The sequence below is a fragment of the Sylvia atricapilla genome, chromosome 1 (genome assembly GCF_009819655.1).
Source record: "Sylvia atricapilla isolate bSylAtr1 chromosome 1, bSylAtr1.pri, whole genome shotgun sequence".
In the NCBI taxonomy this organism is placed as follows: domain Eukaryota; kingdom Metazoa; phylum Chordata; class Aves; order Passeriformes; family Sylviidae; genus Sylvia; species Sylvia atricapilla.
In genome coordinates this window covers 152,846,481-152,861,520 of record NC_089140.1, presented here as the reverse complement: position 1 = coordinate 152,861,520, position 15,040 = coordinate 152,846,481, and the positions used below count along the sequence as shown (strand labels likewise).

General features: G+C 65.8%; 1 protein-coding gene across 1 annotated transcript in view; it reads left to right on the top strand.

The window, feature by feature from the left end:
• Positions 1-10,500, top strand: part of LOC136361659 (microtubule-actin cross-linking factor 1, isoforms 6/7-like) — a 38,465-nt gene extending 27,965 nt beyond the window's left edge. The window contains exons 29-40 of the mRNA XM_066319750.1: positions 1,490-1,615; positions 3,118-3,261; positions 5,863-6,051; positions 6,628-6,742; positions 6,814-6,977; positions 8,342-8,504; positions 8,585-8,739; positions 8,818-8,892; positions 9,514-9,631; positions 9,749-9,933; positions 10,008-10,128; positions 10,245-10,500. Of these exons, the coding sequence (XP_066175847.1) occupies positions 1,490-1,615; positions 3,118-3,261; positions 5,863-6,051; positions 6,628-6,742; positions 6,814-6,977; positions 8,342-8,504; positions 8,585-8,739; positions 8,818-8,892; positions 9,514-9,631; positions 9,749-9,933; positions 10,008-10,128; positions 10,245-10,291 (1,602 nt within the window). The 3' untranslated portion in view covers positions 10,292-10,500. The remainder of the gene's footprint in view (positions 1-1,489; positions 1,616-3,117; positions 3,262-5,862; positions 6,052-6,627; positions 6,743-6,813; positions 6,978-8,341; positions 8,505-8,584; positions 8,740-8,817; positions 8,893-9,513; positions 9,632-9,748; positions 9,934-10,007; positions 10,129-10,244) is intronic.
• Positions 10,501-15,040: the final 4,540 nt, after the last annotated feature.

Sequence of the window (15,040 nt, the reverse complement as noted above, 5' to 3'; positions counted from 1 at the left end):
CGGAGTGAGGCTGCATTGGGCTGTGGGGTTCTGTGCCTTTTGGGGCTCTCTCAGGTGTGTGGCAGTGATTTGGGGGATGCTCTGTGGGATGCTCTGTGGGGCGCTGGGTGGCCGTGCTTTGGGGATGCTCTATGGGGTCCTTGGGTTGTGGCTGGCCGTGCTTTTTGGGGTGTCTTCTGGGCCGCCTGGGTGGTGTAGGGGCTGTGCCTTTTGGGGTTTGCTGTGGGGTGTGTGGCACTGTGGGGTTCTGTGTTTTTTGGGGTTTTCTGTGGGGTGCTCGGGCTCACTGTGTGGCAGTGATTTGGGGGTGCTCTGTGGGATTCTCTGTGGGGTGCCCGGGCTCGGTGTGTGGCACTGTGGGGTTCTGTGACTTTGGGGACTCTCTGTGGGGTGTCTGGGCTCGGTGTGTGGCACTGTGGGGTTCTGTGTCTTTTGGGATGTTCTGTGGGGCTCTCTGAGGTGTGTGACAGTGATTTGGGGGATGCTCTGTGGGGTGGTCTGTGGGGTGCCCAGGCTCGATGGGTGGCCGTGCATTTTGGGGTGTCTTCTGGGCCGCCTGGGTGGTGTGGGGGCTGTGCCTTTTGGGGGTTTCTGTGGGGTGCTCGGGCTCGCTGTGTGGCAGTGATTTGGGGGTGCTCTGTGGGATGCTCCGTGGGGTGCCGGGCTCGCTGGGTGGCACTGTGGGGTTCTGTGACTTTGGGATTCTCTGTGGGGTGCCGGGCTCGCTGTGTGGCACTGTGGGGTTCTGTGACTTTGGGGATTCTCTGTGGGGTGTGTGGCACTTTGGGGTTCTGTGCCTTTTGGGGTTTTCCGTGGGGTGCCCGGGCTCGCTGTGTGGCACTTTGGGGTTCTGTGACTTTGGGGATTCTCTGTGGGGTGCCAGGCTCGGTGGGTGGCACTGTGGCGCTCCCTGTCACTCGGTGCCGTGCCCAGGGGCCAGGCTGGCTGTCCCCGGGGGTCCCGGTACAGTGTGACCATGGGCAGGGTGTGGGGGACACAGGGGGTCAGAGGGAATCGTGTCCCGCTGTGGGGCTGGCTGTGGGGCGTCCTCTCGCTCCCACCGTGAGGTTGGAACACCCATTTACAGAATTTACGCCTAAACTCCAACTTGCTCGTTAGAGAAACAAAACGGAGAGCTCCTAACTCTTCCCGAGCTCATTTAGGGGACAATCCTCAGTAACGAGGTGACCCCACGTTATTTACACCCCTGACCCACCGATGACCGCCCAAAGCCCACAGTGGGGACACTTCCCACCCAATTCGAGAACACCACCGAACCCACGAAGAAGGCGGCAAAGAGAACACCCCAAAATCCTCCCTCTTGACTCACAGGATGAGGCTACACCCCGAAATTCGGAGTTTCTCGGGTTCTAACAGCAGTGCCCGTGCCGGGGGTGTGCCCTGGGGGCTCAGGGGGTTCAGGGGGCTCAGGGGGGCTTTGGGGGGCTCAGGGGCTGGCTCCTCAGCAGCTCCCCGCTGTCTGTGGCAGGCGGAGGAGTTCCACAGCCTGGTGCACTCCTTCCTGGGCCGCCTGAGCGAGTCGGAGAAGACGCTCAAGTACGGAGTGTTCCCCGAGGAGGAGGCGGCCGTGCAGGAGTGCCAGAGCCAGCTGCAGGTGGGTTCCGGCCCCCAGCGACCCCTGCCTGCTCCGGGTGGGCTCCAGCCTTGTCCCAACACCGGGTCAGCCCGTCCCAGCCGGCCCCAAACTGGGCTGGGGCATCCCCATTGCAAGGTGTGGGCTGTGGGGTGTCACCACCGAGAGGTTTGGGGCTCCAAACGTCGGGGTTTGGGGTTCTAAACGCCTCGAGGTGAGGAAATTTGGGCACCTCCACCCCAAGGAGTTGGAGTTTGGGGAGATTTGGGCACCTCCACCCCAAGGAGACGGGGTTTGGGGTTCCAAACTTCGGGGTTTGGGGTTCTAAATGCCTCGAGGTGAGGAAATTTGGGCACCTCTACCCCAAGGACATGGGGTTTGGGGAGATTTGGGCAGCCCCATACCAAGAACATGGGGTTTGGGGTCCCAAACATCGGGGTTTCAGGCTCCAAACACCTCGAGGTGAGGAGATTTGGGCACCTCCACCCCAAGGAGATGGAGTTTGGGGAGATTTGGGCACCTCCACCCCAAGGAGACGGGGTTTGGGGTTCCAAACTTCGGGGTTTGGGGTTCTAAATGCCTCGAGGTGAGGAAATCTGGGCACCTCCACCCCAAGGAGACGGGGTTTGGGGTTCCAAACTTCGGGGTTTGGGGTTCTTAACGCCTCGAGGTGAGGAAATCTGGGCACCTCAACCCCAAGGAGATGGGGTTTGGGGAGATTTGGGCAGCCCCATACCAAGAAATTGGGGTTTGGGGTCCCAAACTTCGGGGTTTGGGGCTCCAAACACCTCGAGGTGAGGAAATTTGGGCACCTCCACCCCAAGGACATGGGATTTGGGGTTCTAAATGCCTCGAGGTGAGGAAATTTGGGCACCTTCATCCCAAGGAGATGGTGTTTGGGGAGATCTGGGCACATCCATACCAAGAACATGAGGTTTGGGGTTCCAAACGTCGGGGTTTGGGGCTCGAAATGCTCCAAGGTGAGGAAATCTGGGCACCCCCACCCCAAGAACATGGGATTTGGGGTTCTAAATGCCTCGAGGTGAGGAAATCTGGGCACCTCCACCCCAAGGACATGGGGTTTGGGGAGATTTGGGCAGCCCCATACCAAGAACATGGGGTTTGGGGTCCCAAACCTCGGGGTTTAGGGCTCCAAATGCCCCGAGGTGTGGAAATTTGGGCACCTCCACCCCAAGGAGATGGTATTTGGGGAGATTTGGGCACCCCCACCCCAAGAACATGGGGTTTGGGGTTCTAAATGCCCCGAGGTGAGGAAATTTGGGCACCCCCACCCCAAGAACATGGGGTTTGGGGCTCCAAACGTCAGGGTTTGGGGCTCCAAACACCTCGAGGTGAGGAAATCTGGGCACCTCCACCCCAAGGAGATGGGGTTTGGGGTCCCAAACGCGGGGTTTGGGGTCCCAAACGCCCTGAGGTGGGGAGATTCGGGCACCCCCAACCCCAGTGGTGCAGGGGGTTTCTGTGGGGCTGACCCGGCAGTCCCCTGGTCCGTGTCCCCCCAGGAGCTGATGCAGTCCCTGCAGTGCCAGCAGCTGGAGCTGGAGTGCATCACCTCGCTGGGGGAGGAGATCCTCAGCACCTGCCACCCCGACTCCGTCATCACCATCAAATCCTGGGTCACGGTGGCCAAGAGCCGCTTCCAGGAGGTGAGAGAGGAGCCCCGACCCCACCCCTGCGCGGGGAGCAGAGGGGAACCCGCCCCTGGGGACAGCACGGCCCTATAACCCACTGCCCTATAACCCACTGCCCCACTCCTGTCCCCCTGACCCACACCTGTCCCATAACACCACCCGTGGGGAAAGCACGGCCCTATAAAACACAACCCTGCACCTGGGGACAGCACGGCCCTATAAAACACAACACTGCACCTGGGGAAAGCACGGCCCTATAACCCACTGCCCCACACCTGGGGAACGCACGGCCCTATAACCCACTGCCCCACACCTGGGGAACGCACGGCCCTATAAAACACACCTGTCCCATAACACCACCCCTGGGGACAGCACGGCCCTATAAAACACAACCTTGCACCTGGGGACAGCACGGCCCTACAAAACATACCTGTCCCATAACACCACCCCTGGGGACAGCACGGCCCTAAAACCCACTGCCCTATAACCCACAGCCCCACACCTGTCCCCCTGACCCACACCTGTCCCATAACACCACACCTGCGGAAAGCATGGCCCTATAAAACACAGCCCTGCACCTGGGGACAGCACGGCCCTATAACCCACTGCCCCATAGCTGGGGAAAGCACGGCCCTATAACCCACAGCCCCACTCCTGTCCCACAGCCCCACTCCTGTCCCACTGCCCCACACCTGGGGAACGCACAGCCCTATAACCCACTGCCCCACACCTGGGGAAAACATGGCCCTATAACCCACAGCCCCACTCCTGTCCCGCTGCCCCACTCCTGTCCCACACCTGTCCCACTGCCCCACACCTGTCCCGCCCCCAGGGACTCCCTGCTGCAGCCCCCCAATGCATTGCAGGGCTCTGGGGGTGCTCAGCCCCAGAGGGATTTGGCCTTGCCAGTGTCACCCCGAGGTCCCCCTCGTGGGGTCACCTGGGGTTCACAGCCCCTGGGGACAGTGGGGGCTCCGTCCTGTGCAGCCCCCCCAGAGCTGAGGCAGGGAAACCTGGGGGCAGGGTCCTGGGGACCCTCACCCCACCCCAGGATCCCGGAGCCCCCTGGGCTGAGGATCTGCAGGAGGCTCCTGGGGCTGGTGTGGCCGGTTCAGCCCGTCCCACACAAAGCCCTGAGATCCTGGGACCTGTGGGATCTGCCCTGGGGTGGCCCCACTCACCCCAAACGGGGGGCAGGGGACATCTCCTCACAGCACAGGCCTGGGGGTGCTCGGCATGTGGGGGGCAGCAGCCCCAGCCCTGTCCCCGTGTCCCTGTCCCCGTGTCCTTGCCCCGTGTCCCTGTGCCATGTTCCTGTCCCATGTCCCTGTCCTGTGTCCCTGTCCCATGTCCTGTCCCATGTCCCTGTACCCATGTCACCTGTCCCATGTCCCTGTCCCACATTTACTAAAGCTGCTGCCCAGGGGTCCGTGTCCCTGGCCCACTGTCCCCAGGGCTCTTGGGGGTCCGTGTCCCTGCCCTATTGTCCCCAGGGCAGTTGGGGGTCCGTGACCCTGCCCCACTGTCCCCAGGGCTCTGTGACCCTGCCCCACTGCCCCAGGGCTCTTGGGGGTCCGTGACCCTGCCCTATTGTCCCCAGGGCAGTTGGGGGTCCGTGTCCCTGCCCCACTGTCCCCAGAGCTCTGTGACCCTGCCCCACTGTCCCCAGGGCAGTTGGGGGTCGGTGACCCTGCCCCACTGTCCCCAGGGCTGTTGGGGGTCCGTGACCCTGTCCCACTGTCCCCAGGGCTCTGTGATCCTGCCCCACTGTCCCCAGGGCTGTTGGGGGTCTGTGACCCTGCCCCATTGTCCCCGGGGCTCTTGGGCGTTCCGTGTCCCTGCCCCAGTGTCCCCAGGGCAGTTGGGGGTCCGTGTCCCTGCCCCACTGTCCCCAGGGCTCTGTGACCCTGCCCCACTGTCCCCAGGGCAGTTGGGGGTCGGTGACCCTGCCCCACTGTCCCCAGGGCTGTTGGGGGTCCGTGTCCCTGCCCCACTGTCCCCAGGGCTCTTGGGGGTCCATAACCCTGCCCCATTGTCCCCAGGGCTCTGTGACCCTGCCCCACTGCCCCAGGGCTGTTGGGGATCGGTGACCCTGCCCCACTGTCCCCAGGGCTGTTGGGGGTCCGTGTCCCTGCCCCAGTGTCCCCAGGGCTCTGTGACCCTGCCCCAAGTATCCCCAGGGCTCTTGGGGGTCCGTGTCCCTGCCCCACTGTCCCCAGGGCTCTGTGTCCCTGCCCCACTGTCCCCAGGGCTCTGTGACCCTGCCCCAGTGTCCCCAGGGCTGTTGGGGATCGGTGACCCTGCCCCACTGCCCCAGGGCTCTTGGGGGTCCGTGTCCCTGCCCCAGTGTCCCCAGGGCTCTGTGACCCTGCCCCAGTGTCCCCAGGGCTGTTGGGGATCGGTGACCCTGCCCCACTGCCCCAGGGCTCTTGGGGGTCCGTGACCCTGCCCCATTGTTCCCAGGGCAGTTGGGGGTCCGTGACCCTGCCCCATCTCCCGGTACCGGTTTGTTCCCCCCAAAGCAATGACTCCATGTCACCTGCTCCAAACGGGAGACCCTGGGGTCCGCAGTGGGGTGTCCCCCCCGTGCCCCACGGCCCCCCGGGTGCCCCGCAGGTGCTGAGCTGGGCGCAGCAGCAGGGCGAGCGGCTGCGGGCGCAGGCGGCCGCGCTGGCGGCCGAGCGGGAGGAGAGCGCGCAGCTGCTGGACTGGATCACGGCGGCCGAGGAGGCGCTGGGGCTGCGGGACCAGGAGCCGCTGCCGGAGGAGGTGGAGCAGCTGGAGGAGCTCAGTGCCCAGCACTCGGTGAGGGACCCCAACCCCGCCTCTCCCCGGGCACCCTCCCGCACCCCTGGGTGCAGCCCTGGGGTCGAGGGTGGTGCGTTGAGCTGTCCGAGCCCAACGTGAGCACAGCGCACGCTGCTGGTTCGGGACGGTCCTGGGAGGGAGGGGGACAGCGGGGCCGGTGCGACGTCTGGGGGGCGGTGGAGCTCAGGGGGGCTGTGGGGCACTGGGGGGGCTCAGGAGCTCAGGAGGGGCTCTTTACTCGGGGGGCTCTGGAGGGGCTCTGGAGCTCGTGGGGCTGTGGAGCATTGGGGGCTCTGGAGCTCGGGGGGGGCTCTGGACCTCGGGCAGGTTTTGGAGCTCGTGGGGGCTCTGGAGCTCGGGGGGCTCTGGAGCTCAGGGGGGCTCTGGAGGGGCTCTGGAGCTTTGGGGCCTCTGGAGCTCGGGGGGTTGTGGAGCTCAGGGGGGCTGTGGAGCATTGGGGGCTCTGGAGCTCAGGGGGGGCTCTGGAGTCGTGGGGCTGTGGAGCATTGGGGGCTCTGGAGCTCGGGGCGCCCTGCCGCCCAGGTGCTCATGGGGACCACCGCTGCTCCGCAGGTGTTCATGGAGGAGCTGAACCGCAAGCAGCCGGACGTGGAGAAGGTCACCAAGAGCTGCAAACGGAAGCTGCCGGTGGATCTGGGTCCCCCGGCCACCCGCCGCTTGGCTACGCGTAAGGACCCTCTCCTCATCGCCCCCAGGCGCCGCGGAGCCCCGGCCGCCCCCTGACCCCGCTCTCCGCAGGTCGCCGCAGCAGCGGCAAGGCGCAGGGCGCGGCGGTGCCGCTCGGGCCGCTGGAGCCCCAGAGCCCGCTGATGGCGCAGCTCCTGCACCGCTGGCAGCAGCTCTGGCTGCTGGCCCTGGACCGCCAGTACCGGCTGGAGACGGCGCTGCAGCGCCTGCGGGAGGTAGGGGCACACCCCGGGGGTCCTGAGGGGTTCTTCTCATCTTCCGCCCGTGGGACCCCCTGGCCCGGGTCAGAGGCAGGTGGGCTCAGCAGTGCCAGACCCTGTCTCTGCAGCTGGGGGTCCCAGCACCCCACATGGGTGCGCCTTGACACCTCAGGGTGGCTGCTGGAGCCTGGGGACCCCCGTGCACCGCAGAGCCGGGGGTCCTGGGCAGAGCCGGGGATCCTGGGGGACCGGGGGTCTGGGGCAGAGCCGGGGGCCTGGGCAGAGCCGGGGGTCCTGGGCAGAAACGGGGGTCCGGGGCAGAGCCGGGGGTCCTGGGCAGAGCCGGGGGTCTGGGGCAGAAACGGGGGCCTGGGCAGAGCCGGGGGTCTGGGGCAGAGCTGGGGGTCTGGGGCAGAGCTGGGGTTCCTGGGGGACCGGGGGTCCGGGACAGAGCCGGGGGTTCAGGGAAGAGCCGGGGGCCTGGGCAGAGCTGGGGGCCTGGGCAGAATCGGAGGTCCAGGGCAGAAACGGGGGTCCTGGGCAGAAACGGGGGTCCTGGGGCAGAGCTGGGGGTCCCAGGAAAACACCCCTCCTCACAGCCTTGGCAGGGCCAGGGCTGGGAGCAGCTGAGCCTGAACCTGGGCACAGCAGGGGCACAGGGTTCCTGCATCCCCCAAACCCTTACAGCCGTGAAAACGGGGCTCCCCTGCACCCCAAACCCTCACAGCCGTGGGCACAGGGATCCCGTGCACCCCAAACCCTCACAGCCGTGGGCACAGGGCTCCTGTGAACCCCAAACCCTCACAGCCGTGGGCACAGGGCTCCTCTGAACCCCAAACCCTCACAGCAGTCACACAGGGTTCCTCTGTACCCCAAACCCTCACAGCCGTGGTCACAGGGCTCCTCTGAACCCCAAACCCTCACAGCCGTGGGCACAGGGATCCTGTGCACCCCAAACCCTCACAGCCGTGGGCACAGGGCTCCCCCGTACCCCAAACCCTCACAGCCGTGGGCACAGGGCTCCTGTGCACCCCAAACCCTCACAGCAGTCACACAGGGTTCCCGTGTACCCCAAACCCTCACAGCCGTGGGCACAGGGATCCTGTGCACCCCAAACCCTCACAGCAATGGGCATAGTGTTCCTGTGCACCCCAAACCCTCACGGCCGTGGGCACAGGGTTGCTGTGAACCCCAAACCCTCACAGCCGTGGGCACAGGGCTCCTGTGCACCCCAAACCCTCACGGCCGTGGGCACAGGGATCCCGTGCACCCCAAACCCTCACAGCGTGGGCACAGTGCTCATGTCGGGGCGGGAACGAGGGGGTCCTTCTGTTAATCTGTTAATTAGCGCTGTTAATGGCCGTGTGTGCCCCTCCCAGCTGGAGGAGTTCGCGCACTTTGACTTCGGGGTGTGGAGGAAGCGCTACATGCAGTGGATCAGCCAGATGAAATCGCGCGTCCTGGACGTTTTCCGCGGCATCGACAGGGACCAGGACGGGCGCATCAGCCAGCGGGAATTCATCGAGAGCGTCCTGGCCTCCAGTGGGTGCCTGGGGGGGGACTGCAGGAGGCTGAGGGGGCGGCCACTGGGCGGGCTGAGGGTCCCCGTGCTCCCCCCGCAGAATTCCCCACCAACGTCCTGGAGATGAACGCCGTGGCCACCATCTTCGACATGAACGGCGACGGCTTCATCGACTACTACGAGTTCGTCAGCGCCCTGCACCCCAACCGCGACCCGCTGCGCCGCTCCGCCGACGCCGACCAGATCCAGGACGAGGTGTGGGGCGGGGTAGGGGGCGGCTGGAGGGGTGGGCACCCCTCCCGGGGCTGAGCTGAGCCCGATTCCCCCCCGCAGGTGAACAGGCAAGTGGCCCAGTGCAACTGCGCCAAGCGCTTCCAGGTGGAGCAGATCAGCGCCAACAGGTACCGGGTAAGTGCCGAGCCGCGGCACCGGCCCGGGGTTCTGGTTTGTCCTGAGATTGGGGTGGGCTCGGCTCCATCCATCCGCCTGCTCGCCCCTCTGCCTGCCCCGGGCAGGGTCCTGCAGTGCCCCTGTGCCCGGGCAGGGAGGGGACACGGCCCTGGACAGGGAGGGGACACAGCCCCGGGCAGGGTCCTGCAGTGTCCCTGTGCCGGGACAGGGAGGGGACACAGCCCCGTGCAGGGTCCTCCAGTGTCCCTGTGCCGGGACAGGGAGGGGACACGGCCCTGGGCAGGGAGGGGACACAGCCCCGTGCCCTGGGCAGGGTCCTGCAGTGTCCCTGTGCCGGGACAGGGAGGGGACACGGCCCTGGGCAAGGGTCCTGCAGTGTCCCTGTGCCGGAACAGGGAGGGGACACGGCCCCGTGCAGGGTCCTGCAGTGTCCCTATGCCGGGACAGGAAGGGGACACAGCCTCATTACTCTAAGGAGTCCTGACCCCTGAGGGAGGGCAGCACTTGTGGGGCTGGAGAGGGGCACATCTGGGTGCTGCCACCTGCTCCGGGCACCCCTTCCCAATGCCCAGCCCTTTCCTGAGCCCCCATCCGGCCCCGACATCCCTCTCGCTGCAGTTCGGCGAGTCCCAGCAGCTGCGGATGGTGCGGATCCTGCGCAGCACCCTCATGGTGCGGGTGGGCGGGGGCTGGATCGCCCTGGACGAGTTCCTGGTGAAGAACGACCCCTGCAGAGGTGGGTGCGAGGGTCCCACACCGGGGCTGGCATGGGGCAGTGTGGGGCACAGCTCTCCGCGCTCCCCGGGGTCTGTCACTCCCTCACTCGGCCCCTCGCCGCCTCCGCTGTCCGCAGTGAAGGGAAGGACCAACCTGAAGATCAACGAGAAATACCTGTCCTCGGACGTCTTCGGAGCCGCCGCCAGGTGCGCGGGGACGCAGTCGGCCGCCTCCTCCAAAGTGCTGTCCCCGAGCCGCTCCAACTCCAGCCTCAGCCTCTACAGCAGCGCCTCGGCCCCCAGCAGCCCCCTGGCCAGGAAGGTAAGGGCCGCGGAGCCCCCCTGAAATCCCGACCCCCCCAAACCCCAGCGGGCTCTGACCCTCGCCGTCCGCAGTCGGTGCTGCGGAGGACGCGCTCCGGGGACCGCTGTCCGCGCTCCCGGGGCTCGGGGCTGCCCGACGGAGCCGAGCTGCAGTTCAGCGCGGCCGAGGAGAGCCTGGCTGTGGCCCCCCCAGGTAAGAGGTCCCCGCCCTCCCCGTGGGGCTGGGGGACACGGGGGGAGCCGGGCTCGGGGTGGCGGCCCGCGGCTGTCCCCGAGTCCCCCATCTGCAGCCCCGCCGTGCCCCCGCAGAGCCGCCCGAAGGGTCCTCCCCGGAGCGCTGCAGCCCCTGCCGCTGAGCCCGCGCCCGCCCTGCGCCCAGCACCCTGAGGCCCCACTCAGGACCCTCCTCCACGAGCGAGGCTGGAGGGCGGCCGCGCCCCCCGCGGGTCTCGGGCCCGGCGCTGCGGCCCCCCCGGAGCGGGGCTGAGCTGTCTGTCCGTCCCCGAGCCCCCGGGGCCCGCTCCAGACGATATGCAAATCTCTCCCGACACACACACACACACACACACCCCCCGACCTCCCTGCGGGGCAGCGCGGGGGAACCCGAGCCCCGGTGCCCCGCTCCGAGTGCCCGGGGCTGTGGCACCCTCCGGGCAGCCCGGGCCCTGCCCTTCTCCCGTGCCGTCGGCTCAGGGGAAGGGGACAATCGGCGTTACCGACGGGGGTCCCCATCCCGCCTCCCGTGCCCCGGCGGGACGCGGAACCCGGGCACCGGGACCCCCCGGGAGGATGCCGAGCCCCGTTTCTGGTGCTAACCCTCACCCCTCGGCCTTGGGTGTGCGCGCCCCCGGCTCCGGCCGCCCCCGGCTCCCGTGCCCCCGGCTCGGGCGGGGGTCCCCGGCGCTCCCGTCCTGCCGGGGGACAGCGGGCCCCCGCCCTGCTGAGGCATGCTCGTGTCACCCCGCTAACCGGACAGCAGTTAGAGCTGAATGTAACCCCGGCCGGGCCCGCCCGCCGCCACAATAAACTGTAGTGAGGTTCCTTTTTCTATGAGCAGCCGCTCTGTCCGTCCGTCCGTCCGTCCGTCCGTCCGTCTGTCTGCGCGGGGGGGACTCCGCTCCGTCCCTCTGCCCTAGCGGGGGTCCGCCGGTCGGTCTGTCTGTCTGTCTGTCTGTCTGTCTGTCTGTGCGGGGGGGACTCCGCTCCGTCCCTCTGCCCTAGCGGGGGGTCCGCCGGTCCGTCTGTCTGTCTGTCTGTCTGTCTGTCTGTCCGTCCGTCTGTCTGCGCGGGGGAGACTCTGCTCCATCCCTCTGCCCTAGCGGGGGTCCGCCGGTCCGTCTGTCTGTCTGTTTGTCTGTCTGTCTGTCTGTCTGCGCGGGGCAGGAGGCTGCGCTCTGTGTGACCTGCGTGCTCACCCCGCTGTCAGGATGGGGAGCTGCAGTCAGTCATTCTGTCTGTCGGTCAGTCTGTCGGTCAGTCAGTCAGTCTGTCTGTCTGTCCGTCTTTGTGCTCAGGACCAGGAGCTGCAGTCAGTCAGTCAGTCTGTCCATCTGCTCAGGACCAGGAGCTGCAGCTGTCCGTCTGTCTGTCTGCTCAGCACAAGGGGCTGCAGTCTGTCAGTCTGTCCGTGTGCCCAGGACAGGGGGCTGCAGTCAGTCAGTCAGTCTGTCAGTCAGTCTGTCTGTCCATAGCTCAAGACCAGGAGCTGCAGTCTGTCAGTCTGTCCATAGCTCAGCACAAGGGGCTGCAGTCAGTCTGTCAGTCTCTCAGTCAGTCAGTCAGTCAGTCAGTCTGTCTGTGTGCTCAGGACCAGGAGCTGCAGTCTGTCAGTCTGTCTGTCAGTCTGTCAGTCTGTCAGTCTGTCTGTCAGTCAGTCTGTCCGTGTGCTCAGCACAAGGGGCTGCACTCTGTCGGTCTGTCCCTCCCCTCACTGTGCTGTCAGGGCGGGGGGGGGGGGTATCACATCACCAACGCTGGTGCCCCCCAGTGTGGTGGCCCTCGGTGGCACTTTGGTGGCCCTCGGTGGCCCTCGGTGGTGGCCGGGCAGGGCCGGGCGTGCCGCAGCCGGTGTCACCGGCAGAGCCGCCCGACGCCGCTGCCGAGCCGCGGGCGCTGCAGCGCTGCCAGAGGCCGCCTCCTTTCCAAGGAAAGCATTGCTGGCATTCCTGCCGTGCCCGCGGTGGGCAGCACGGGGACAGGCGGAGTCCTGTCCCTGCTTTTGGGACACCCCGCAGCCCTGGGGGCACCGCGAGTGTTCCCATGGGCCCCTGGCAGCTGTGCCTCCACCAGCTGTGCGTGTCCCAGCACAGCTGGATGGGCCCAGCTCCTGTCGGGATAGGCTGGGGTGTCTGAGGGACGTGGGGGACACTTTGAGCATCACCCACTGTCCCTTGCCTGGCCCCTCCCCGCCTTGGGCAGTCCCAGACCCCACACACGAGGCTGGGGCTGTTCCCTGAGCCCCCACCAGCACTGCCTGCCTGTCCCCTCCCAGTCCTCTTGGTCACCTGGCCGTGTCCTCATGGCTCCCAGTTCTGTTTCTGCGCTGTTTCACCCTGAAACCCTCTCTCCCCTCGTTTCTTTTCTGAATAAACACAGAGCCAAAGGGCCCAGGAGTGGATTTGTGCCCTGGGCACATCCCTGGCCGTGCACTGAGGATGCCCTGGCACAGAGCAGGACCCTTTGCCCGGCCCTGAGCAGGGCTGAGCCCACCACGGCTCCCGGTGGCACCTCTGCCATCACACCCAGGGACAGTCCCACAGCTCGGGAGCCGCCAGAACGAGCTGCAATGCACATTCCTGTGCCTCTGGAAATCTCACCCACCCCTCCCAGGTGGCAAGGTGCCTGGCACCACCACGGCTTGTGTCAGCCTCATCCTCAGCCCCGGGCCACGGCGCCGCCTTGGGAAGCCAAGACAGGCTCGGCGTGGCTGGGCGCACACCAAAATGTTTTGTGTTTTGTGTTTTGGCTGCGGCTCAGCCCCTGGCAGGGCACAGACACACCCACGTGCAGCACGGCAATGGGTACACGGGAATTTCACCCGCTGGGAGAGGAGTGGGGAGCAGGGGTGGCCTGGGAAAGGCGCCGTGGCTCTCCATGGGTGGTGTCTGCTGTGTCTGAGGGGTCACAGAGCCACGGGCAGCAGTGGGGAGTGGGGCTGGAGGCTCTGCCCCAGGTGGGACCGTCACTTACTGGGATGGTGGTCACTGTTTCTCCTTGGCCTCAGGTGGGACCACCGTGTCTGGGTGAGCCCCTGAGCCCCCCCAAGTCCCACAGCCCTGCTCACGGGTCAGAGCAGCTGTCCTGGAGCTGCCTGACCCCACCAGAGTCCCACAGCCCCACTCATGGGTCAGAGCAGCTGTCCTGGACTTGCCTGACCCCACCAGAGTCCCACAGCCCTGCTCATGGGTCAGAGCAGCTGTCCTGGAGCTGCCTGACCCCACCACAGGGAACCAGAGGTGAGTCCTGCCCTGTTGCCCGACCACCCCAGCACCCAGCCTGGCTGTGGGAACCCTGGGAAGGGGACACGGCCTGCCTGAGGTCCCATTTCACACCCCCCAGACCTGGCTGGAGCCCCTCGCTCCCTCCCACCCACCCACCAGAGCCTGGGTGCACCACGGCTGTGCCCCAGGGCTGGGGACTGGCAAAGGGGCGAGCAGCCAGGTCCCCCCAGACACCTCCTCTCCTCTCTCTGGGGTATGAAGAGAAGCAGGGCAGCTCCCCCAGCCCTGGAGGCCCAGCCCAGCTTGTGCCACTCTGCTCCCGCTTCCCTGCCCTCAGCACAGCTGTGTCCCAGCTGCTGCAGCTCCCACCCACGGGCTCTCCTGCCTCTCCCACGCACGTCCTGGGTGGAGCCTTTGCCCAGCACCTCGGTAAGGAAGTGCAGCTGAGGAAGGGACAGAATCTACAGCCTGGAGCCCTCTGGGCCCCTGATCCTAACCCTAACCCATCCTGCCCCATGGAAGCACATCCAGGCACACGGCTGGGACATCACTGGAGGCCTCGGTGCCTCCGGTTGGCATCAACAGCAGCTCTGATCCCAGCTGGGGGCTGCACGTGTCCGAGGACAGGCGTGTGAGTGTGTGAGTGGGGCCGTTTTCACGACGAATGTCCGTGAGCACCTGAGCTCACCTGTGTTGGAGTCCAGGACATCCCCTTGGATGGCCTGGGACCTGAGGAAAGGAGTTTGAGCCCTGGACAGGGGGGTGTGGAGACGGTCGAGGGGGCTCGGAGACCTTGGCACAGAGCCCAGGGAGACACCGGGTTTGATTTTGATCCATGGGAAAAGCTTCCAACACTGCAAAAGGAATTACAAACCTCCAGGATGTGAAAATTGTAGTCTAGCACAGTAGATGATGTAGAATTTAATAGTCTTAGAATTTTTAGAATAGAAGTAAATGGGGACAGGATGGTGGAATTTGGGTGGTACCTCGTGTACTTCTCCTTCTTCCTCGTCCTCCATTTTCTGGGGCGGTGATGGCACAAAGTAGTTAGAGTGGATTGGGTCAAAGTAGAAATGTCACTTCTGGTGTGGGCACTGGGTATTGGTACAAAACAGTAAATAACCGACACGTAGTTATCTGTAAAAATGTTAGGGGACATCCCATCGTGGGCAGTCGCCTCGTGTCCCAGCTGCTGTCCGGACCTCGGCTGGGAGCAGAGAAAATTTTGAGATATCGAATAATAAACAACGCGAGAAACCTGAAAACAGACCTTGAGGACTCTGTTTTTTTATACCGACGCAACTCGTGGCTTTTAGAGGGCCAAGGACTTTAAACCACCTAAAGCTCGGGTGAGGAAACCCCCCCGACAACCTGTGCGGGAGCTTGTCCAGTCCTCAGAGCCCCTCCCAGCGCTGAGCTCAGCGTCTGTCCCCGGCCCTGCCGCGCTCCTGCTCCGCCTCAGCCGCTCCCCGGCATCCTCCCGGAGCGATGGGGAGCGCGTCCTGCTGCCCACACCCACCGCCTTGTGCTGTCCCCGCCGCTCCAGAGGTGTCACCGGCAGCACCGAGCCACCAGGGCCGGGGCCTCTGCGCTCTGCCGCTGGTCCTCGGGCTGTCCGTGAGCCCGGAGTGACTGCGGGCGGACAGACAGAAGGACACCGTGAGC